Source organism: Helicoverpa zea, chromosome 6 (genome assembly GCF_022581195.2).
Source record: "Helicoverpa zea isolate HzStark_Cry1AcR chromosome 6, ilHelZeax1.1, whole genome shotgun sequence".
NCBI lineage: Eukaryota > Metazoa > Arthropoda > Insecta > Lepidoptera > Noctuidae > Helicoverpa > Helicoverpa zea.
In genome coordinates, this window is record NC_061457.1 from 6,581,127 (window position 1) to 6,605,114 (window position 23,988).

Consider the following 23,988-nt stretch of genomic DNA (forward strand, 5'->3'; position numbering starts at 1 on the left):
TTGATCTTCAGCTAACCGTCGCGCTGCTTTGAACTAGCTTCTTTTATTTGTTATTGTGATGCCTGGCACTTTTTTAGCTTTTAGATGCAGCTTGTGGGGTTCATAAATTCAGTTTCGTATTTATCAATTTAAAATATATTCAACTCATTTAGTGATTTTTGTGGACAATATTTTAAGGTATTAAAGTGTCATTTATGACAGATAATCTAACCTAAAAAGTAATATGAAAATCGTACAAAACTAGTCCAAACTTTGTTCATTTTGTGTATTGTTTTATAATGTTCTTTTTAGATGCCAAGTGTAATAAACAATAGTATTGACACAACACGTGTGGTGGACGGTACCAAAATGCAATTAGAATCATTGGAGTTGGCGGGTTGCACTCTAGACCGGTATATCAGTGCTGATAATTCGCGCCCTTCGTTTTTAGAGGTTTGTTGACTCATTTCTAACAAATGGAATGTTAATTTATAATATAATTGTACGCTTTTCTATTAATCTGACCTATAATGCATTCATATGATTGTTATTGTTTTTAGATAACTGGAATAGCCTCTCAAAGGATTCCAACATGCAGTGGTCTAAATGCTGGAGACTACAGAAACTTAGCTGCCCTAGTAAATCACCCCAGCTTGTCGCAATTGAAGATATTAAACAAAGTTCCACTGCCACCCGAAATTATGGAACACTTTGCCCGTATCCTTTTCATAACATCAAATTTTAACCTATTTTTGGTTTGTTTTATGTTAATTGATGTCACTGCCTTGATCCACAAGGGTGCGGAAGTTAAATAAATGAGTTCATAGCTTGCGAATATCAATAAACATAATTATTTACTTAAGACATTTTCTCAAAATCAGTGAAAAATATATTTGTCATAATATCTTTATTATCCTTATAATTAACTACAGATATGCAATGCCACTGCCTTATGGGAGTGTTTCCAGAAATCAGCAGAGTTTGGCTGGCAATAGATAGCAACATATATGTGTGGGCGTTTGAACACGGCAGTGATGTAGCATATTTTGATGGACTGGGAGAAACTATTGTCAGCGTCGGCTTGGTCAAGCCCAAGGCTGGAGTATTCCAAAACTTTGTTAAATATTTATTAGTCCTCACAACCACTGTTGAAATAGTAGTCTTAGGTAAGATAATGTTTATATGTGGGTACACAAGAATACTTAATTACTATTTCACATATAGAAATTGCAAGTCACTATATTTATAATTCATCTATCAGATCCTTTGCTTTTAACTTCTATTTTTATTTCAGGGGTAACTTTTTCTTCTAGTAAAAATGATGGTTCAGGAGAATTGCAAGAGATACATCTAGTGCCAGAGCCTGTGTTTGTATTGCCAACCGATGGTATATCTATGATGTGTGTCAAGTCAACTGCCAATGGTAGAATTTTCATGGGCGGCAAGGATGGATGTCTGTATGAAATCACATACCAGGTATGATGCCCCAATTACAAAGCCTTATTTTGGCGTTATAACGGTTTTGTTGTTAAAACCAGCATTGCAATATTTGTAATCTGCTTATGCGTTTACAAAAAACTATAATGAAACCCACTATCCAACTTTTTTCAGGCACAACTAGGATGGTTCGGAAAACATTGTAAGAAAGTTAATCATTCTACAAGTACACTATCATTCCTTATGCCAACGTTCCTCAGTGCGGCCTTGTATGACGAGGACCCTATAGTTAAGATTGAAGTAGATAATTCAAGACATATTCTGTACACATTAAGTGAAAAGGGATGTATAGAAGTATTTGACTTGGGTGCTGATGGAGAAGGCCTGAGCAGGGTTGTGAGACTCACACAGGGGAAAATTGTTTCATCAGCTTTTGATATTGTCAAGTAAGTTAGCTAGAAACCTTATAAATATACCATTTTGTTAATTGAAAAATAATTTGTTCACTTATCTACATTATCAGTTTTCTTAAGAATGTTATGTCCTACTTAAAAATAGGATAGGTATATACATACAAAGTATTGTGTGTATATACCTATCAAACACATCATCATATACACGTCATATACAGACAAAGTGGGTGATTATGTTCTTATTTATTTGTAATACATATTTTAGAACACTGGAACCCAGCAACTTCAAGCCAGTTGTGTCAATATCAGCAGTTGAGCAATCGGAATCAGATCACCTGAATTTAGTGGCTTGTACTCAGACTGGAGCTCGACTGTATTTCACTACTGGAAGTGCAGAGTAAGTATTTTATCATTTATAACTCTTAAAAACTAAAAAATATAATCAATAAATATTTAGACATTAGTGTATTTTTTATTTTCTAAAATGCTCCTTTATAATTCCAGTCTAAGTCATGGTAACACGCAAAGGCCACTATACTTGACATTGCTGCATGTACGTCTGCCGCCTGGATTCACTCCTAACTCATCAGTATTGAAGCCCAAACAAGTACATAGTGCAGTTTACGAAAATGGTAAGACAATTCTGCTCTTTGATGATAAATTGCACTAATATAACTACAAAATACTATTAAGCATTAATTGTGTGTGTGGAAAAATATTTTTCACTAGTTTTCGCCATTGCCCTTACTTCTTCAGTTTAACTGCTTTTGCTCCTAGATGAAAAATTAAGAAATCCAATTTCTTTTTCTGATGTATAAGTTGTATTAGGAACTGGCAAGTTTCATCAAAATCCGTCAGGAAGTTTTTTGTGTGAAAGAGGAACAAACATACATTTTCGAGTTTATAATAAATCTTATTGATGAAATATAATGTTTCCCAGGTTCGTTAGTAATGGTGTGCTCGGCGGGTGGGGGTGGCGAGGCGGAGACGCTGTGGTGCCTGTCGCGAGTGTTAGCATCCTCGGCCACCTTCAGCGAGTCGCACACACTGCTGGCGCTGGACGGCCCGGCGTGGGCACTCACTGCGCTGCCTCATCATCACTCCAAGCATCTGTCACCAGCTATGCTTACTAAAAAAGGTAAGGTAACAAACAACCCAAGGCGTTAAGTACGCCTTTGTACTCTGTGTGCAATAAGCATTATATAAAATCAATTTTCAATCACCTTTTTTTTCCGTTGGCTCTAGTACCCTTTGTGGGTCTTGGCCTCCTTTACAATCCTACAGTTGTCACGAAGCTTGGAATAAATTCAACCATCAAGGAATTATTTCCTTTTCAGGTTATTGTAGCGAAAGTATTCATTCTTGTGATGTGTAATATTTTCTTTTTAAATGCGAAAAAAGGCTTATTTATGACAGCCATGGTGTATATGTTTTCCATGTCTGTTAATTTATTTTCAAACGAGTTCTATATTTGTTGTTTACGCAACAAAAATGTTTGGAAATATTATCACAATACTTTATAACTTTATTTTCGAAGTTGTATGTACATCATAATTTCTATTTGTCAGAGGTGTGGAGCGTCTCACGCTGGGCTGTAGTGACGGGGGCAGGCGCTTGCATAGTGGAAGCAGGAGCGGCTCCCGACCTACTGCGAGCTCTACTGCGCGACTGCAGAGGACCTGAAGCTCATCCCGTTAAAGACTTCTTTCATGTAAGCCTGAATTTTGTGTACACTTGCAATGGCATAATAGTTCCTAGTTGGCTGTTACAGCCTTTTTATCGTCCCACTGCACGGCACAGGCCTCCTCTCACACAGAGAAGGATTGAGCATTAATCACCACGCTTGCTCAATGCGGGTTGGTGATTTCAGACTATATAGTCCAGGTTTCCTCAAGGATTTTTATCAGCCACTGGTGTCTAAGATATATTTAGAAAGTACATACAAGCTTAGAAAAGTTGCATTGGTACTTGCCTGACCTGGAATCGAACCCACACCCTCATACTCGAGAGGTTGGTGCTTTACCCACTAGGCCACAACGACTGTCTGTTCCTAGTTGGCTATCCGCTGTATACTCAATATTCGGCTAGGTTTTTAGCCGAACATTAGGCAAAAGAATTAATATGTATTAAATAGCCTGTATGTAGAGAAGAATTATGTATGTATGGCGTTGGCAAATGTTGGTTTCTCGCAATTTCGAAATTAAACATTGATTTCTATTAATTTCCTATAGGAAATAAAGCATTTCTTAGACATTCGGTATACTACATAATAATACTAATACAGTCTATATATCATTGTCCTCATTTTCCAGTTATACAGTGTAGAGCAAGCGTGCGCATGCGCGTTGTTCTTAGCGTGCGAAGACGTCACCAGTGGCGACCTCTCCATCAGCGAGTGGGCCACGCGGGCCTTCTTCCTGTACGGCAGCCAGCTGGCACCGACACCTATGTTCCAACAGCCTTCACAAATGCCTTCTACTATCAGTAAGTAGACATAATTATATTGGACTTAAAACACTACATAGTATTTAAGAAAGTCGCTTTTTCCCTGTGTCTCTTTGTACGCTTAACTCTTCAAAACTACGCAACCTATTTTCATGCGGTTTCTTTATCAGATAGAGTGTGTTTAAGAGGAAGGTTTATATAGGTTTGTATGACATCCATTAAATAGTGGGGAAATACTGTTATCCCGTGCGAAGCCGGCACGAGTCGCTAGTACCATTATTTATTTATGTTTTTACTTATAACTTGCCATTCACAGATTCGCCCAAGTTCTCGCCGCGCCAAATGTCAACGCCGATGTCTATGAGGGGACCCCAAGGTCAAATACAACAGGGAAAACTGAACCAGTCGTACCAGGCAGGACCTATGAACCAATCCTTCCCTGGATCACCGAATCAGACCATGATGCCTCAATCACCATTCCATCAGAGCATGTTGAGTCCTGGGTTCAACCAGTCTTCCTTTGTGGGTAATATGAGTCAGCAGCAGAGAGACCCGAACTTCCCGATGCAGATAGAATATAGCGCGAAACATAACGGTCTTTACATCTACATTGGCAGGATCTTGGCCCCCATTTGGGGCTTGAAATGTGTGACCACTGAGAAGTCAGCTGATCGTAAAGAATTTGTAAGTGTATTTTAATAATTTCGCCTTATGATTATATTAAATTCCAATTTCTTAAAATGTATTCTCATTTTTTTGCATAGATGAGTAGCAAAGTGACCGGCGAAGATTGTGCCTATATAGTTCAGAAGTTGCAGCGCGTTGCTGCGTTTATGCAACGAACACTCGCGCCTCCGCATTCCGATGAGCACGCCTCTTTACAAGCTCTTAAATTATTTATTAGTAAGTAATACCTATCCCACCCAAAACAAAAATGTGAAAGACTGCCAAGTTCGATAATATGGGAATGCTTCGCCTATAAAAGAAGTGAGATCTGAATAAGTACCAAGTTCCATACACATACCTCAGTTAAAAATAGTTACTTTTTAATGATGTTACTTGGCAAGTTTTCACACACCTTGTTAAAAAACCTACTAAACGCAGGGAATCAAGTATTTAATTTCTATTAAAACTTGCCAAGTAACATCATTAAAAAGTAACTATTTTTAACTGAGGTATGTGTATGGAACTTGGTACTTATTCAGATCTCACTCCTTTTATAGGCGAAGCATTCCCATATTATATTCGAAAGTGACTCACACTTGGCCGTTTTCAGATTTTTACTTTACTTTGACTAAATACAAACCTTTGTAACGAATTTCAGATCGGTACGACCATTCAAAGATATATTATATAAATATAGATAAATTTAGTTCGTTTTAGTTCCTTAGTGGTATACACCTTCATTATTTTGAAACCGACTCACACTTGGCCATTTTCAGATTTTTTCCTTTACCTTGACATAAAGACCTACCTCCATGCCAAATTTCAAGTCAATACGACCATTGGAAGTGGTCTAGGTTTTTGATGAGTGAGTGAGTCAGTCAGTGAGTGTATAGTAAAAATAGCAATTTTCTGACGTCAATATCTCAAGACCTACAATAGGTATATTAATGAAATTTTGTATTTTAGATAAGTGAGGGGGTCTCAACAGATACTAGAAATTTGATATGCGTAAATAAAATAGATTTTAAGTTATAGGGGGGTCGAATTTGGCCCGAAATGGTTCGTGTAATATAACCCACGGCCGGTGTGTCGCTTTTTTTGCTCGAACTTGGCGGACACACTGCCGTGTGTCTAGATACCTCACATATTTCTTTAACACAAGTTTTTTTAAACGTATTTGTTTTTTTTTTTAAATATAACTCATAGTATGGAGTTCTATAAGTCGTGTTTTATTTACAGCAATGGCGATAGAAATGTTAAGTTTATGGAAAGTGCTCTGTGAGCATCAGTTCCACGTGATTGCCGCTAGTCTTCCGCCTGAGCAACAGAACGCGTTACAGGCTGCTAGTTATAGGTAACATTACTTTTTACAAATAATGTAGTACTATTATGTGAACTCTACTGGCACTTTAAAACTTCATATGCCTATTGTTTTTCCAGAGAATTACTGGTAGGTGGACAAGAGGTAGCGTGCTTGCTGCTCGGGTCTCTAGTCGCTGGTTATTTGAGAGACAACGCCTCCGTTGATGGCATTTCTCAAAAACTGAGACAACTGTGTCCTACGCTGTATAGACAAGAAGACGCCACTTGTTCCAAGGTATAAAGACATTTTGTTATTAATTTAAATAATACAAAAAACATATATTTCAGCGGCATTGTATAAATAACTTATTATTTCAGGCGAATGAACTGCTAATATTTGCAAAACATCAGAAGAATCCAGCTGAAAGGGAAGAAATGCTACAGCATGCACTGAAATTATGCAAAGTATGTACTATTTCTCATAAATTATGAACAGTTTCAAATAGTAATACATACATAATGTATGTTTCCTTAACCTTATCTTTTTTTATAGGATGTAGCACCAAACGTGAATCTGCCATTGGTCTGCTCAAAACTGGTGTCAGCCGGTTTTTACTCGGGCGTGGTAGAGTTGTGCGTCGCTTGTGCATCGAAGCTGGACCCGCAGGACAAGGCCGTGCATTATTACAAGAGCGACCAGCCCTCGCAGGATAGGGAGGGACACTTTATTTATTATAGAAGGTAAAGTATAAGCTGCGAAGTTCATTTTAATTAAAATTTAATTCACTTTCAAAAAATTCACTGACCACACTACAAATGTTCAATGTATTTTTTTGAAAATCTGGTTTGCAATTTTTGCGTTTAGCATATTTCTTAATGTTGTAGGTACACCTAAACGATTTAAATCCAAATTTTTCATCATCAAATGATAGTAGTTTGTCTGTAAATATAATATTATGTTTGGCTCAATGAGATAGATACTTTGAGTTAGATTCACCCCAAATCGAAATACATATAAGCTTATCTTCCACTTGCGGTATTTCAGAATGGAGATTTACCGCGAAGTATGCTCAGCTCTAGAGCGCTTATACGAGCGCAGTGCAGAGGCTTCAACAAGCGAACCTGCGCCTTTGCGCTCACAGCCGAACAACGATAACATACTCACCATGTCTCCTGCTGACGCTAACTATCAGGTAATAATCATGAAATACTTGATTTAATTATTCCTATATAATATATTACGTGTTTTCTCACGGTTTTACTCTCGTCACTCACTTCCTGTGGGAACTTCTCCGTACCGGGACAAATATTATAGCCTATGCATAGACATAATATAGTAAACAGGACTGCGCACTTTTACCCAAAAAACGAGCCGAGTGAAACAGTTAGTACGGAGGCCGTTTGTCCCTTTCTAATAGGGTGACTATGAGATTAAGCTATGTGAGACAAATCCGAATTTGCTAAGATTATTAAACACAGATTGGTATTGAAATTTTAACTTACGCAGTTTGTGACCTTAAAATACTAATATAGGCTTTTAAGAGGACGAATTGGAATTTTTGGCGCCAAGGATCTCAATTTTTCTCAGTAAATACAAAACGGATCAAAATACAACTTGGTTACCTGAAAGTTCATGATATAAGCCTTATTTTGTTAGACGTAGAAACATGATTAGGTAACTTTTATAACAGAGAAAAATATATCAAACATACCTCTTTTTAAAAAGAGATTCACATATTATGGGCAAACGGGACCGATTTAAGCCTCTTAACTTTTTTAGTAGTTGAGTATATACATACTCTTTAAAATTGTAGAAGGATTTTTTATCAAATTATGAAAATATAATTATCAAATTATCAAATATAATTATCAAATTATCAAATTATCAAATTATGAAAGAATGGATAGAGTGAGGAATGAGTATATAAGAGGAAGTTTGAAAGTGGCGCCGGTATCAGAAAAACTGCGTGGAAACCGGCTGTCGTGGTATGGGCATGTGATGCGGAGGAATGAGAGTCATGTTGTGAGGAAGGTGATGAGTATGAACGTGGACGGATATAGTGGAAGAGGAAGACCAAAAAAACGATGGATGGATTGTGTGAAAGTAGATATGGTAAGAAAGAATGTTACTTGTGAGATGACGGGAGATAGAGGAGTATGGAAGAAGAAAACATGCTGCGCCGACCCCAAATGAAATTGGGATAAGGGCAGGAGGATGATGATGATTTTTTATCAAATTATCATTTCTAAATAATAAAATTACAAAACCATTTTGTCGCTTACGACTTTTAGTTATAAGCTAGCGCGCGTATTGTTATCCTCGCCCCGCTCAGGCGCTCCGACCCCTTTTGGCGCCTTAGATGCGCGTGCCGTTTATGGAATTATTGTTGACCAATTCGTCGCCTTAATAATTAGCGGGAATTTACAGTATAAAAGCAGGAAGATTCGAAGTGAAGACTGTTTTTGTTTGTATTTTTGCTTCACATATAGAGTGCTGAGCCCTTTATGTCACCTTCCTTCATTTTTTGGGAAGCTATAACAATAGTACAACAGTTTTAAAATCCATCACCCATATTTTGACTCATTCCAAGAATTCATGGGCATAGTTGTTTGATTCACGAAAATGTTATTACTAGCTAACCTGTGGAACGATATATTGCAACCACCATAGGATTCACTTTTACAAGTATAAACGCAACACTTTTGCACCATTTTAATAGTTTAAATTGATTTAATACAAAAAATAAAAACAAAATTTTAAATGCTGATTACGCGCCAAGAATGATCAGGGTTACCGCTAGAAAATTAAAAAAAAGCTAAATAAAAATTTATTTTGTTTATGTTTTAAGAATAAATACGAATAAATTAATGCGATTGTTATTAGTTTGTTGACTTACATTGTTAAAATAAGATAAAAATATAAGTGATTCAATTGTTTTTTTGGGAAGTCAAAACTGTTGATCACAACTTTTTTTTTATGCTGGCAAGGTGTTAGAAAGAGACAAACGGCCTCCGTTCTAACTATCCCTCTCGGCTCGGATTTGCCTCTGTGTATTATGCAACCAATTTAGTACCTTATTGCGTTGGAATAGAGTTCTGTTTCGTAAATATATATTTTGAGCGTGCGCAATCTTGTTTAGTATATTACATCTATGAGCCTATGTGACTTGGGGATTTTCTCAATAGTTAAATTATGTTATATTGATTCAGTAGTTACAAAGCCTTTAAACAGACAAAAACATATCCTCTTTATTATGCGTTGGGATAAATACTTGGATGTTTCATATTTATACTTATTTACAGGGAAGGAAATTAGTTTGGGAGTGTCTTTCTCGAGATGACGAACTTCTACACGTCGCAGTATACGAGTGGCTGGTATCGAAACATCTAGGATCAGGTATGGTCATACTCAAAACTTAAACAATATTTTTATTAGACAAACCATCTTGAAATATCCTCCTGAAGCTAAGGTTCTCTATGGTTTCTTATTTATTCCGTTACTGTTCTGTTCTAGCTTGAGCATTTGCCCGTTATCAGATTATGTTTGAATTTGTATTTGATTTTTCGTGGCTAAATATTTTAGAAAAAGATAATGTTTTTAAGAACCAGAAGCAGGTTTATTTACAAGGAAGTAACAAGAAATAGTTTAAATATGAAAATTAACTGAAATTGATCAAAAGCGCGGCAAAATCGTATTCCCGTCAAATTGTAACATGTCTTGTCACTATGACTTTCGAAAAAAGAATCCTCTAACGAGAGGTGCTCGGCTGAATGGCGGGGTGTCTATGGTCGTAACCAGTGGCAGCTAACAATATGGTATTGTTTCAGAGCTGTTATCCCTGGGTACGGCGCCACCCGCTTCGTTACGTACATACTTACAAGCGGCCGCGCGGTCAGCGGCGCCGCCCGCCGCGTTACATCTACTCGACTTGCTGTGGAAGGTGCTTGAGAAGAGCGGCGACCATCTAGCGGCGGCGAATGTTCTGGAAGGACTCGCTACTAGACCTGGGTAAGTGCGAGTTTAGATGGAGTGTTGATACTAATGTGGTTATGTTAGTTTGTGAATGGTAATATGAAAGATGTCGGATTGATATCACTTACATTTTAGAGGGTTTCAGGTTGTTTTTTTTTTGTTATCAATCAATTTGTCATAGTAGTCAGTGTTTATGTTGACCTTCGAGGCTTTTTTTACCTTTAACAATGATCTGCACAAATCTTGGGAGCTAACCTTGATTTGGTCCCTTCGTTCGCATGATGTCTGGCGCGCGATGTGCAAAGCGAATTTTCCGCCGAGCGTCCAAGATTCTCGCCGGAATTTGTAGTAACGTGTTGGTGTCTGTGTTCCGCAGTTCCGGCGCGACGCTGGCGGCGCGCATGGCGTGGGTGTGCGCGGGCGTGGTGTGCGTGCGCGGCGCGGGCGCGGGCGGCGGCGAGCTGCTGCGGCGCCTGGAGGAGGCGGCCGAGGTGGCGCGCGTGCAGCAGCTCGTGCGCAGCGCCGCCGCCGCGCTGCCGCCGCCGCGCCAGCCGCCGCCCGCCGCCATGCAGCGCCTCGACGACGAGCTGCTCGAGATCACGCAGGTACGCTACGTACTAATCATGACTTTCAGGTACAACTGCAGATAATGTCGTACGTGGAACTCAATCCAGCACACAACGCAACGTAGTCTACAGATACAATAAGATTTTTGGAAAGAAAAGTTCTCTACTTCTCAGCTTACTTCTTACTCTCTCTGAAATACTTTGGGGCGGATACTACTATTCCTTTTCCTACAACTACAGTAAATGTTGAGGTGTGAAAGCGTGATAACTACATCTACCCAAAATTACTTTTTTACCAAATAAACTTGCCTATGTACCTACGTGCTAACTTTATTAAAATGATTCCAGCTGTATGAAGAGTATGCGGACCGCTACAACCTGTGGGAGTGCAAGCTCGCAATCGTGCAATGTTCTGGCCACAACGATGCTCTCTTAGTCGAGAACATTTGGAGCAACATCCTGGCCGAAGCTGAGGCAGCAGCCAGGAACCTGCCCACACCTGACGAGAGACTGGCCTCCGTACTCAGCAAGCTCACTTCTCTTGGCCGCGAATACGTGAATACGGGACATTGTTTCCCATTATGTGAGTTATTTACGTAAATTATAGCCAGTTTCACCAGTTACCGATAAAGCCTCTGATAGTCTATCAGGAACTTATCTGAGTGAGAAACTATAACTTTTGATTTCGCAGGTCAGGTCAGCAATATCTGACATAAATTATAATCAACTTTTATGTGACAGATAGCATTAACTATCAGATAATTAACTGACACTTTATAGATAATCAGTGAAAACGGGCTATAGCCTTATTTACATGTATTTTTAAAAATACATATTACCAATTAATAATTTCATACAGATCTATTTCCATGAATGAGTAACCTTTTCCTCAGATTTCATTGTACGTCAACTGGAGATCATGAGCTGTAAGCTTCAAGCGGATCGAGGGATGGTGTTTAGAACAATTTTAAATATTGGAGTGTCGTTGGAGCAAGTCCTCGACATTTACATCAAGTAAGTATTATTTCTTGTTAGCATATTACAGCTTCATCCATCCTGCATATTGCTCAATCCTTCTCCATGTGAGAGGAGGCCTGTGCCCAGCAGTGGGACGATAAAAAAAAGGCAGTAACAGTAACAGTATATTACAGCTTCAAAACTCAAAGTGAAAAAAAAAACTGTGGTAAAATATCACTGTCACATTCTTATAGTTAGTTTATAAAACAATTAGTTATTATCTAGATATTTTGTCCTCCTTGCAAAATATACAGAGTTAGCAACTTATAGAGTCATGTTAAACGTTTTGTTCTTCCCTTGGAGTTTTTAAAGATGAAAAATTCTCTGGGCATCAGGTTGATACTGTAGCTTATTGATTCGTTTTAATTTTCCGAACTAAACATGGTTGATATTTATTACTATCTTCTCTCAGTATTTTACTCTCAGCAAGTACAATATGCCTTCAATAAATGTAAACAACATACTACGTAACAGACTGGTGAGCGTGAACGAGCGCGTGTGGCTGGGCTGCGGCGACGAGTCGCACGTGTGCCGCGCCGCCGCGCTGCTGCTCGACAGCGCCCGCGCCGACCTCGCGCCGCTGCCGCCCGCGCTGCGCCGCCGAGCCCTCGCGAGATGCAAGGACCTGCACGAGGCCGCACTGTCCGCACTACAGGTATACTACGAACCTACAGCGTCTGTCTAGCCTTATGCTAACTACACTCTGTCGCTTCTGGAGAGCGCCCGCGCCGACCTCGCGCCGCTGCCGCCCGCGCTGAGGCGCCGAGCCCTCGCGAGATGCAAAGACCTGCACGAGGCCGCGCTTTCCGCACTACAGGTAACTACGAAACTACATCGTTTGTCTAGCCTTTCGCTAACTACACTGTTACGCTGCTGGAGAGCGCCCGCGCCGACTTCGCGCCGCTGCCGCCCGCGCTGCGCCGCCGCGCTCTAGCAAGATGCAAGGATTTGCACGAGGCCGCGCTTTCCGCCCTACAGGTAACTATGGCCTTACATCATCTGTCTAGCCTTTTACTAACTACACTCTCGCCGCTACCGCCAGCGCTGAGGCGCCGGGCACTCGCACGGTGCAAGGACCTGCACGAGGCCGCGCTTTCTGCACTACAGGTATACTACGAACCTATACCATCTGTCTAGTCTTTTGTTAATTACACTCTGTCGCTGCTGGAGAGCCGCGATGCGGCGCCGGCCTCTAGCAAGATGCAAGGACTTGCACGAGGCCGCCCTCTCCGCGCTACAGGTACCTACGAACCTATACCATCTGTCTAGCCTTTCGCTAACTACACTGGGTCGCAAAAATAGCGCACCTATGAAAATCGAATGTATGTTTAAAAGGTTACAATTTTAATGTCACTAATTTTTTTGAGTCATATAAGAAATCATCAAAAGACTCCTCCCGCTGAGGGTGTGTCAGACTTACTGACTAAAACCCATCACGTTCCTGAAGCCTTTTATGTACCAAGGCCGCGGTAACTAATTTGCCTGGCAAGCTAATTTTTGACTGAAATATATATTAGCATCAAATAGGTTAGCCAAACATGCGTAAAAGCGTGCCCGTTTATTTTGACTCAGTTACATGGGCAACCAACCTTTCATTATAATTCGACCTCTGTTGGGTACTGTTAACTTCCATTTATTTGTTAAGTAGCAAAAAAACAGTATTTGATACATTACGAAATTATTGATAAAGCAAATGCAGGAATAACGAACGACTTAAAAATTGGGAAGAATAGTTTGGTTCAAATCAAATAGGGCAACTACTTTATACTGATTGTTTCGTTCCAGGCTCGACCGAACACTCAACGCCTTATAGATCGTCTCTCCGTGGCGCAGGCGCATCTAGACCGTATGGATTGAAACTAGTTATAATTTAGCGTAAGTTTATTAAGTTGGTATTAAGTTTATACACGTGCACTTAATACAACGTCTTATAGAATATCTGATTATTACTCGCTTCATATTGATCAATTTTATGTTTTTGTTTAAACATTAATCGAAATTGTTGAATACATCAATTGTTTTTTGTGCTAAATTAAAAGGATTTCCATAAAAAAAAAAAAACAAAATATAGATTGACTGACATAAAACTTTATTTTATATTTCCATAATTTACTAAACATACAAAAAGTCATACAGTAATTATAATTAATTATATAATTTGCTAATATAATAAACTATTGTCTGTTAACATAATCTTTGCAATGGCAGTGACATCAAACATTCTCCTCATCAAATTATGTCAAATGTACAAATATGTTGAATCATGTGCATAATTATAAAAATATAAGTGATTATGCATCGAAAGGCACTATGAAAATGGTTTCTATTTTTGTAAATAAACGATGATGATTTGAGAACGATACTGAGTTTGATTTTGTACCTCGTGGTGGTACGTGAAATGCTTAATGAGATCTAATAAGTATATCGGGCGTAATTAAATCAAAATATTCTATTTAATATTTACAATCCAGATTCCCTAGGGGAGAAATAAGTTTGGAAACCGCCAGTAGTACTCAGCGTGTCCTTTAAATTAACAAAAGTTTGATATTAATGATAAATGAATAATGGCTGAACTATGAAGAGTCTTCATCGAAAGGGTTTGTATTTACCTGATGGCCTGTATGATGTTCGTCGTCCGGGTAAGAGTACACTCCGCTGTGCTGCGCTCCGCTGATCGTGGGCAAACCCACCGTGTTCATTGGAGATGTAACTGTATTATTGTACTGGTGCTTCGTAGGATCCCTTCCTACGGAGTTCTTCCTTATGACTGTAGTGTAAGTAGGTGCTGACTTAGTGGGCATATCTTTTATTTTGGTTCCTGCGCGGTAAGTACCGAATTCGTCCGGAGGAGGCGGCAGGGAGAATCCGTCGGACGTTTGCGTAATTTCTGAAGTCTCGTCACTCAGCTCCTTTGCAAGTTTGTGCCGCATTTTTCTAGGCATTGTGTAGAACGTGTTCATCTGGGAAATACAATAAAGATTTACATAAAAAAACCGGCCAAGTGCGAGTCGGACTCGTGCACGAAGGGTTCCGTAAATTACAGTTAAATCAACCTATCTCAAAAACTATAAGAGATACTTTGATCAAACCAAAAATCGTTGAAAGAGTTAATTAGCATGCATCACCTCTATTTTTTTTAGAATTTTATACCCCGTAGTTATAAAAATAGAGGGGGGGGGACATACTTTTTACGACTTTGAGAGCTGATATCTCAAAAACCGTTCACTTTAAGAAAAATGTTTTTTAGAAAACTTTATATCATTTTAAAAGACCTTTCCATTGATACCCCACACGGGTATGTACATCGAAAAAAAAAATTTCATCCCTCAGTTACATGTATGGGGGGCCCCACCCCCAATTCTTTTTTTTACTATTTAGTGTCATATTTTTGTAGCGGTTCATACTAGTACTTATAGTTTCCGAGTAAATCGGCTGTGACAGACGGACAGACGGACAGACGGACATGACGAAACTATAAGGGTTCCGTTTTTGCCATTTTGGCTACGGAACCCTAAAAAAAAACTAATTAAACCTAGGTTATATGCAAACCTGGTACTGTGAATGATATGTATACTAACCGGTCTAGGCACGTTATAATTAGTTTCGGGCGGTAGATGCAGAACTAGATGATCGCACAGAGCATCCATTTCTCTCTTCCTGCTAATATTTTGCAGTGAGTGCACCCTGCAGGTATTGTGTCTTGGCACATCGCACTTGACGGCATCTTGTTCGGCCATGTCGTGCATGTATCGCGCCGAGTGGAACGAGCTCGTTCGTCGCACGTCGAAGTTCTTCGAAGGGTGTCGCGATACAGCCCGACGGAAGGAGTCCGTCCGTCGAACGTTGCACTCGCTGCCTTCGTCGCTGTCGTGATATGTTTCGCAGTTTGATTCTGGAATACATGTAAGTCTATATTTTTTCGCTGGATACGCACTCGAAGACGCAATGTTGCCTCGTACAATAGGTATATCCAGACACCCTTTTTTAAAACTATATACCTGATTTTTATACGGGTTTATCCTAATGGGGAACGCCATGAAGCTGGGACAGATAGTGGTTTATCATATGCAGGAGATAGTCAGATTCAAATCAAACTACCTTCAGTATTATAAGCGCAGAGAGGCGGGTCGGACATGCCGTGCGGCAGGTCGAGGCGGGAGCTGCGCTCGTAGGTGCACAGCACGAGGCCGCACGCCGCCAGCGCCACCAGCGCCACGCCGCCGCACAGCGCCAACGCCAAGCTCGTGATGTTCTTCACGCTGCTTGACGTCACTGAAGGTACTGGAACACAAATGTAGAAGGAGATTGGTAAGTTAAAAATGTAGTTTTGATACTAAAAGCAAAAACTTTGAGGGTAAAAATGTTGATTTTTGACACTACATTTGGAAATTTAAATAAAACTTATTTTAAATAATATTAATATAACCGCGTATTATTAATATAAATGCGTAACAGTAAAAATGTTTTCTTATAAATTAGAAGTTTAGTTGCTTTGAGCTAAGTTGGTACTTAATATTTAACTGTCTTAGGGCTGAAGGGTCCAGCGGCCTAGTAACGTAGTTGCCCTTCTCAATCCGGCAGTCTGTAGTGTCTTATAAATCACAGATATAAAAGACTTAAGCTTAGTAAAAATAACGTACTTATTTCTTCGCTGATTATACTGTCCTTGTCAATCACTACGACTTGGCTGTCCCCTTTATCGTTGAAAGCTATGATATTAAACTTGTAAGTCTCGTGGGTTGGCTCTTGTATCATAAACGTTGGCTCTAGAGCTATTATTGATACTAGCTGCTCTTCCGTATCTATTGCTTCTACGATAAATTTGAATTTCTGAAAGAGTAAAATTGGTCCTTATAAATTGTGATCCAATTGTTGAATTACGTTATCAGACGCAAACGAACTTTGTGTCTATGAATTTTTACTATATAGGTACCCCCGTCTTACCTGAGGTAATCCTCCATCGTGGCCCTTCTCGCAAGTGACTACAATTTCGTTCTCTGTGTTCTTCTTAGCTTCGCAGTTGGTAGGGGGACGTGGTATAGTCTCGTCTGTCACCAGGAAGGTGCACGGACTGTGGTCCTGCCCTTTGGTGGGCACATCGTTTTGACCCCAGCAGAATATTGTACCTGGAAAAAGGTTCGGCCAGTTTATAAAGTTACTGATTGGAATTAGTCGACTACCTTATTATAAAACGAGGTCTTCAAAAAGTGCCAGCTTTAGTATTAGTATTAGGCTTAAATTATCGCCCCTAACAAAGTTAATGGTCTAAACCTACTAAATAATATGGTAATGGCACTAAAGTTGGTTTTTTAACATCACTGTCTATACTTATAATATTTTTTTTTTATAATAAAGTGAGTGGTGAAGGTTTTTTTGTCACAGCAACACTGCCTGTCTTTGATTGAATTTAAGCTTTTGGTATTTTTTATACCATTCTATATCTTATAACTTACTGAAAGCAGTCCCATTAGGTCTTTGATACAGCAGAGTATTCTCTTCCGTCTCAACCGTGTCGTGCGGGTGGTTCTTCAGCGAGCTCACATTAACCGCCTCGTTGACCAGCACCCAGCGGTACGAGGCAGGCGCGGGGTTAGCATTCACGTTACAGGTAATGTTGATCCCTTCGTTCTCGCCTACGCCGTACTCTGCTAGGGTTGTGTCTGCGCAGTATGCGGGATCTGCAAGTTGTGTTTAATATGGAGATCAGTGTTTTAAGGAAATTATCGCGAACTAGAAAATTTAAAAAAATACTTACACGGAACAAGTACTTAAAACAGTATATGTAGGTAGATATAAAAATAATTACAAAAAAATAAAACATACTTCAATAATAAACCTTTGAAACTTTTTCATAACTCTGACTAATATCAGTCTGTAAAATCGGTTTAACCAAACGTAGACAATCGCCTACATACGTAGGTACATACTCTTAAATAAAGGACAAATTGAGACCTCCTTTTTTGAAGTCGGTAAAAACGTCAGTGTGTCTCTCAAATAATGCCGTAAAAATTGCACTTACAAGTGACATCGACATTAATAGGATCGCTGTAAGTTGAGCCTTCGTTATTATTGGCGACACACGCGTACTCGCCGCCGTCGCTTTCTGATATATTCTTCAGTTCCAAAACCGGCTGAATCGTGTCCTTTGCGTTCTTTTCAGCATTCATTATCATGTCTTCCTAGAAATTAAATATTGTTTAACACAGACATTCATATGTATTTTGAACCTAGGAACGTGTTTATAAAGTCTAACTTAAGATAAATATTACCTTGTGGAAAAAAAACAGCTCGTAGATAGCAGGATTAGCTTGGTAGTTGCAGGCTAGCGTCAAATTGGAACCCTTAACGACAGCTATGGTGTTATTATTAATTTCATGCCCTTCTGTAGCGATTTCCAATATTGGTGGATCTGAAATCATTACACGAATTTCAGGAATTATGTACTTCAGATATCTCGCTGAAAGGTTGATGAACATGGTAATAATTACTTCGTTTAACTTAACATTTTCTATAGGCCACATATCTGATATAAACGAATTTTATTTGATATATTTATAGTAGGAAATAAACATGGCGATCATTCTCATGAATACTTACATAACACAGTGAGGGGTAGTGGTTGCGCGCACACAAACTGATCCGCGCCGGGGCGATGCGTGGGCGCACAGCACGTGATCTCCGACTCATCGTACTTCCGGTCTATCGTCAGCTGGATCTCGCTGGTGACCAGCCGCTGGGACGGCTCCATCTAAACGTTCGTCATTTGTAATGATGCAATATCATTTACGTCAATTATCCTGATTAACCTTACCGGTGAAGTGAAATGACTTTGTTACAAACTTTTTTATAATATGATAATGCTACCAGTCTATAAATAACTCGGACACTTTTGAAAGACATCGATAACTACCAATTATTTGGACATCGTTAGCAATCGAAAGCGGAAAAGTACAATTTGTTGATTGCCTAGAGCAGATTCGTGAATCTTAACACTGGCTTTTGACACGTGTAGTCATATTCACGTGGCGATCCTATCTCCGTTGTGTTATTGAGGTTCACCTAGCTTTGCTACAAATTAAATCTGATACTGTAAGAATATTAATCAAAAGCATACTTAACATACCTATGTAAATAGGTATATGTATAGACAGCAAGCGTAGACAGCTTAAAAGATCCATTTTAATTTACGTTTGTTACTTACGGTAATTTTCTGCTCCAAGTTAAGCAGCTGGTTGTTAGAAAGCCTCCATATGATGGGCGGCAGGGGGCGAGCGCCCAGCACGCGGCACTGCAACGATAGGGCTTCACCCGCGCGCACTCGCCCTATCGCACCATCAGCGTCCGGAGCCTCGCTTCGAACTGACACCAGGTCAGGGGGTACTGGGAATGAAAAATTATTAGGTAGATAAGTGCAAAAATACTGCAAAATATGAATGATCTACGTATACGCAGATATCAGATACTACTTAAGGCCGAAGAGACACAAAAGAAAACCGTCAAGATTTTGGAAAACCCCGTTCAAACCTACAAGCAGTGAAAAAAATCGTGCTCCCAGAAACAAAATGGTACTTACAGTACATATCTATCGTGATATCTATAGTCAGTGGCGGGGTCTTCTCATTATTCTTGGCTAAACAAGTGAAGACTCGGCCGTGGTCTTCGCGCTGCAGGGGCCCGTATATCAGGTCGCCGCGTACACGGTGTTCCGATAGCGGAGTTATGTTGTTCTTCAGAAAACGTTTCTCTGTCCACCACGATAGCGACGCTAGCGGTTTACCTAAAAAGTTATGATGGAAGACCAAATTATAATAAAGTACAGGTGTTTGATTGGGAAGTAATCCTCAATTAGTAATCTTAATTGGGAGGTAAGCATCAATACGGGCAAATTCCGTTACTCGTGACTCTGTAACCTTCCAGCCACATTACGTAAAGTAGCCCTTATTATGCAATTAGGTTTTACAGCGACAGGTTAGCTTCATTACGAAGCATCCTATTAAGATCGGTGTCCAGATTAAGTACATAATAGCTGAATGACTGATGCCTGAACACATTGAGAGTTCGAGCAGGCGGAGATTAGTCAATCGTTCCACGTTCATTCATGCTTGCATTAATCATCCCATTGACTGCGGTCAAACCAAGTGGTATCGAAGATACTAGACGGTTAAAGTCGATCATTCTGTCTGAGTTCTTTGTGTGAACAAAATTGTATTGTTATAGTGTTACCTCCGTAGGCGACGCAGGCTAGTTGGACGGTGTTCCCCACGTAGTAAGGTCCCACGTTCTGGCTCGTGTTGACGCCAGCGCTCGCTTTCGCCACTTGGGTGCCGTTCTCATGCACCACCCAAAGATGGCGCGGTGGCTCTACGATTTATAAAATAAGATGATGAGTTGTTTTTATTGTTTACCAAAATACTTACTTGTACCTACTTAGCACATGGGAAAAAACTCTGTTAATAAGCCCATATCCAGCTGACATTTCCCATTACGTCATTAGGTACCCTTAATCATTACCATCATCATGGTAATTAACCTTGGCATATAAATAAATATATTAATTAAAAGGATTGTTAAAGGTGTTACTAAGCGTAATACACGCAAATTGCTTAACAGATATACCTACATACAATGTAGCAGAGAGAAAAAAGGAGACTGTACCTAAGTCTTTATATACCTAGTAGGTACCCAGGTACTTAGCGTGATAAAGGTTCCCCTGATGGCGGGAAATAGCAGATATTAAACAGGATTTCAGCAGCGATTCCAATAACAATCAGTAGTTTTGCAAAAAACATTTTCCCGCAAGTTGTATTTAAAGGATGTGCAGTCACGATACATAAAATATTATGCTGTCCATAAAATTGACATAAGCAGAAATAACACTAACAGATCTCTATCCTGTCTATTCTTAGAATAGTGTAATGTCAGTAACCGAGCTAATTATTATGCTATTAATGATGTAATGTTTACGTCGCGCAATTGTTTAATAAATGGAGCGAGCAGTTCCGGCGCAGTCAGCTTCCTCATTAGCCTCGCGGACCAATTAACTGAACCGCCGCTATTCTGCGGGATAGGTAAATTTCAGTTCGGCTCGTTACACACGCCTTTGTTCGTTATTTGCATGATGTAAAAACAGAAATATTTTTCAAACCTTCACCGACTTGTTGACATATTTCTGTAGATAAAGCCAATAAGTTATTGCAAGGCTGGTCGATCTTATTATTTGTTCTTATCTGGGGATGTCCCGTAAGACGAAACTAAAAGCCTATGTAGGAAATAAGGTGTTGACTGATGAAGGCAGTTTTGTTCAATAATGATCCACTATGACTCATCTGACACTTGAGTTACCTGTCATAAACGCCAACATTGATCCTATAGTCAGCTAAGTGCATGAGCAATTTGCACTCACATGCCACAAAGATCAGCGAATAAAGACGTTAACAGTTCACGTGTGTTACGCTAATTTCAGAATTGCTATCATTCCTTTTTTAAGTCCTACCTGTGACCTTTTATTGCGAAGCATGTAGGTACCTACCTAACTACCTTCGATGTATGAACATTGTAAACCATTAGTTATTCTAGTTTGCAACCTGTGCGTTGCAAAGGAGTTGGTAGCTAGAAGAAAACAGCGGTTCCAATAACCAAGAAAAACCTTACAAGGCAAGGCATATGTCATCGATATGGAGGTTATCAATACTTGGATAGTCCCAGCAATAAATAGCAACTTACCGATAACGGCAAGATGGACATGCGTTTTGTGCGCAGGGCTGGCTGCGAAGTCCGCGAGACATGTATAGACGCCTGCGTCAGAGGGTCTGACGGTGACTATCTGCAGCTTGTCCTGTCCCTCGGTGTCGCCCGTCACCAGCCGGTAGCGCCCACCTGACGATGTCGTACTCTGATCTCCACCGCGCAGGTCACGACTGCTGATGCATTTGATGTTATAGTCAAATGTTTCTAACAAACTTTAGCTACAATCTACAAGGCATTTGTTATTAACCATTTCGACCCAGACACACAAAAAACCCAAATCCTATTTATCCCCCTCGAGTTCGAACCCGTAACACGGCGTTGGTCCTGTGACACACACAGACCAATCACTGAGTCACTAAATGTGTATTCTTGTCTTTCATTAGCTTGAACAATGAAATAGGACAGAGGATATATAGAGTACCATAGAAAGAAGAACGAATTAGATTTATTTAAGGTGCCTTTTTATTCAATATAATTCAATTTTTTTCAAGTTAATAAATAAATAATTCGCAGATAGATTACATATCCCAAGGAAAACGAGATATTTCAACGAGGATGAAGACGCATTAGCGATGTCTTCTTAAGGTATTGCAAATTATGTTAATCATTCAGCAAAAGGAAGGAAGGACCATTAATTACCTAACTATGTACATCAAGCTATGTAACATGAATTGAAAACAATTCAATTACCTGTAGAATGCGGTAGTGGAACCATTTTTGTACCAAGCCAGTATATTGAGCTTGTCGTCAGGCTTCTCCGCTGACACGTCGCATGGTAGCTCGACACTCTGCCCCGCCACAGCCTCAACTAACCGTTCGAAACAAAGGATAAGTTATCTGTCTAGGCTTTTGAGCCCACAATACTTACACAATACTTAGTTTTTGAGGATATTGCATGCAATTATTTTGATGTGCATCATAATTATATCGTAAAGCGAAAATTCGTTCGCAAAAACAATTAAGTACCTAGATAATGTAAGATCACAGCAGCTCCGAATTAAGTATCTAATATTATATCTGTACCTACTAACTTCCGCCCGCGGTTTCACCCATAACCCTAGGGAACTGCTTCCCGCAAATGGATAAAAAGTTACACATGTGTGATTTTGATAATTTTGATGTAAGTAGGTATCTAATAGGTGCATATTTTACTGCCAAGTATATTACTAGGATGTATTATTATTCGCAGTTACACACGAAACTTTGTCTGTGTTTGTAATTTCTACCTACTTACTACTTAATACTTAAAGATTACTGAATTTCCTTGACTGACACCTATTCAACGTTATTTAATAATCATAAGAAACTTATTAATCTTATACCAATATTTAATTACTACTAGTATGCATATACATATGTTTTTATTTTAGGTAGCTGTGTCTACATTTGATGTTCAAGACTTTAAAAATAAAGTTAAACACTATAAAAATGATTTTTTATGTAAGTATAAGTTTGGGAAGGTTTATAACACATAATATATCTGCTAAAAGTAAAGGCACTGATTTGATAATAAAATAAAAACTTGGGTAGTGTTAAGGAAGCTTATAGGCCACTTATTCTAAGGACCTACATAGTACCTCCCGAAAACACCGCCACGTTTAAACCTAATCTGATTTACCTATTATTTCTATCCGAAACAGGCTTTTCTTATGCTATTATTATGTACTTATATCTAAGACTTCATTCATCACTGCAGTATTTAAAAAAAAACATCGTAATTTTACAAATTCTTACCTTTTTCGTAGATTTCTTGTGCACATGTACATTTTATTATTAAAACTATCACCGTAAAATATATAAATCTATTCATTTTTACACAAATACTTCATGAAAAAATATTTATTATTTCATGACACATTACAAAATTCGGAGTCCGAAATTTCACAAGTCGAAGAGGGCACGTCCCGATTGGGCGCAACGGACACGCGTTTCAATTGGCGCGCTCGGCCGCAATAACGATATCGCCGGTCCAGGGAGCGCGGGACTCCGCTACCGGCCGGCGTGCGCGGTCCCGAACGCTTCCGGAGCGCCGCCTGTCCCCGCGCGTCACGTCACGCCCGCCCTGCCTGCCGAACCATCATTTACCTTACACTTTTTAATTGGAGAGGTCAAAACAATTGGGTCACTTCATCTGGATTTATTTATTGTACAAACTGGGAAACATTTTATTTCGGGTAGTTATGTTGTTTCCGGTTAGCGCTGACCCTTTATGCGCCTTTGTGTGCACTCGTATCGGCTGGATGACCGTGCAAATTATGAATTTGCAGGCAGAGCGAATTAGCGTGGTGACCTCACGACCTGACCAAATGACGTGCCTCAGGAAACTACTTCCGACATCCGAATAAGAAGTAGCCAGCGAAGGCGCAAGTAGCCGGCTACAGATTACAACTTAGTTGTATCCTCGTCTCAGGTTAGAACTAAGTGTAACCATCATCATAGCGGC

At 39.6% G+C, this 23,988-nt stretch overlaps 2 protein-coding genes across 2 annotated transcripts; one reads left to right on the forward strand and one right to left on the reverse strand.

The window, feature by feature from the left end:
- LOC124631039 (nuclear pore complex protein Nup154) lies at positions 1-14,158 on the forward strand. The gene is made up of 25 exons (XM_047165144.1): positions 1-177; positions 292-432; positions 540-696; positions 912-1,145; positions 1,274-1,455; positions 1,591-1,862; positions 2,095-2,226; positions 2,334-2,461; positions 2,770-2,967; positions 3,398-3,540; positions 4,142-4,313; positions 4,591-4,958; positions 5,039-5,177; positions 6,180-6,294; positions 6,381-6,537; positions 6,621-6,707; positions 6,796-6,983; positions 7,288-7,435; positions 9,546-9,639; positions 10,071-10,251; positions 10,592-10,820; positions 11,130-11,364; positions 11,675-11,795; positions 12,273-12,453; positions 13,584-14,158. The coding sequence occupies exons 2-25, from the start codon at positions 292-294 to the stop codon at positions 13,653-13,655; spliced, it is 4,074 nt and encodes a 1,357-aa protein (XP_047021100.1). The 5' UTR covers positions 1-177; the 3' UTR covers positions 13,656-14,158.
- On the reverse strand, positions 13,865-23,939 carry LOC124631040 (neural cell adhesion molecule 2-like). Its single transcript, XM_047165145.1, has 16 exons — positions 23,280-23,939; positions 22,236-22,353; positions 21,522-21,715; positions 20,022-20,159; positions 19,372-19,575; positions 19,000-19,178; positions 18,396-18,546; positions 18,068-18,207; positions 17,818-17,977; positions 17,252-17,476; positions 16,743-16,924; positions 16,439-16,628; positions 15,897-16,079; positions 15,377-15,690; positions 14,408-14,758; positions 13,865-14,321 (listed from the first exon to the last, which is right to left on the reverse strand). The coding sequence occupies exons 1-16, from the start codon at positions 23,353-23,355 to the stop codon at positions 14,259-14,261; spliced, it is 2,868 nt and encodes a 955-aa protein (XP_047021101.1). The 5' UTR covers positions 23,356-23,939; the 3' UTR covers positions 13,865-14,258.
- Positions 23,940-23,988: the final 49 nt, after the last annotated feature.

Excerpts from the sequence above, each read along its gene's own strand:
- LOC124631039 (XM_047165144.1), top strand. The coding sequence starts at position 292 with ATGCCAAGTGTAATAAACAATAGTATTGACACAACACGTGTGGTGGAC. Across the intron at positions 433-539 it reads CGCGCCCTTCGTTTTTAGAG|ATAACTGGAATAGCCTCTCA; the intron begins GTTTGTTGACTC and ends TATTGTTTTTAG. Across the intron at positions 2,462-2,769 it reads TAGTGCAGTTTACGAAAATG|GTTCGTTAGTAATGGTGTGC; the intron begins GTAAGACAATTC and ends AATGTTTCCCAG.
- LOC124631040 (XM_047165145.1), bottom strand. The coding sequence starts at position 23,355 with ATGAATAGATTTATATATTTTACGGTGATAGTTTTAATAATAAAATGT. Across the intron at positions 20,160-21,521 it reads TGTCCATCTTGCCGTTATCG|AGCCACCGCGCCATCTTTGG; the intron begins GTAAGTTGCTAT and ends TATAAATCGTAG. Across the intron at positions 16,080-16,438 it reads TATAATCAGCGAAGAAATAA|TACCTTCAGTGACGTCAAGC; the intron begins GTACGTTATTTT and ends TTTGTGTTCCAG.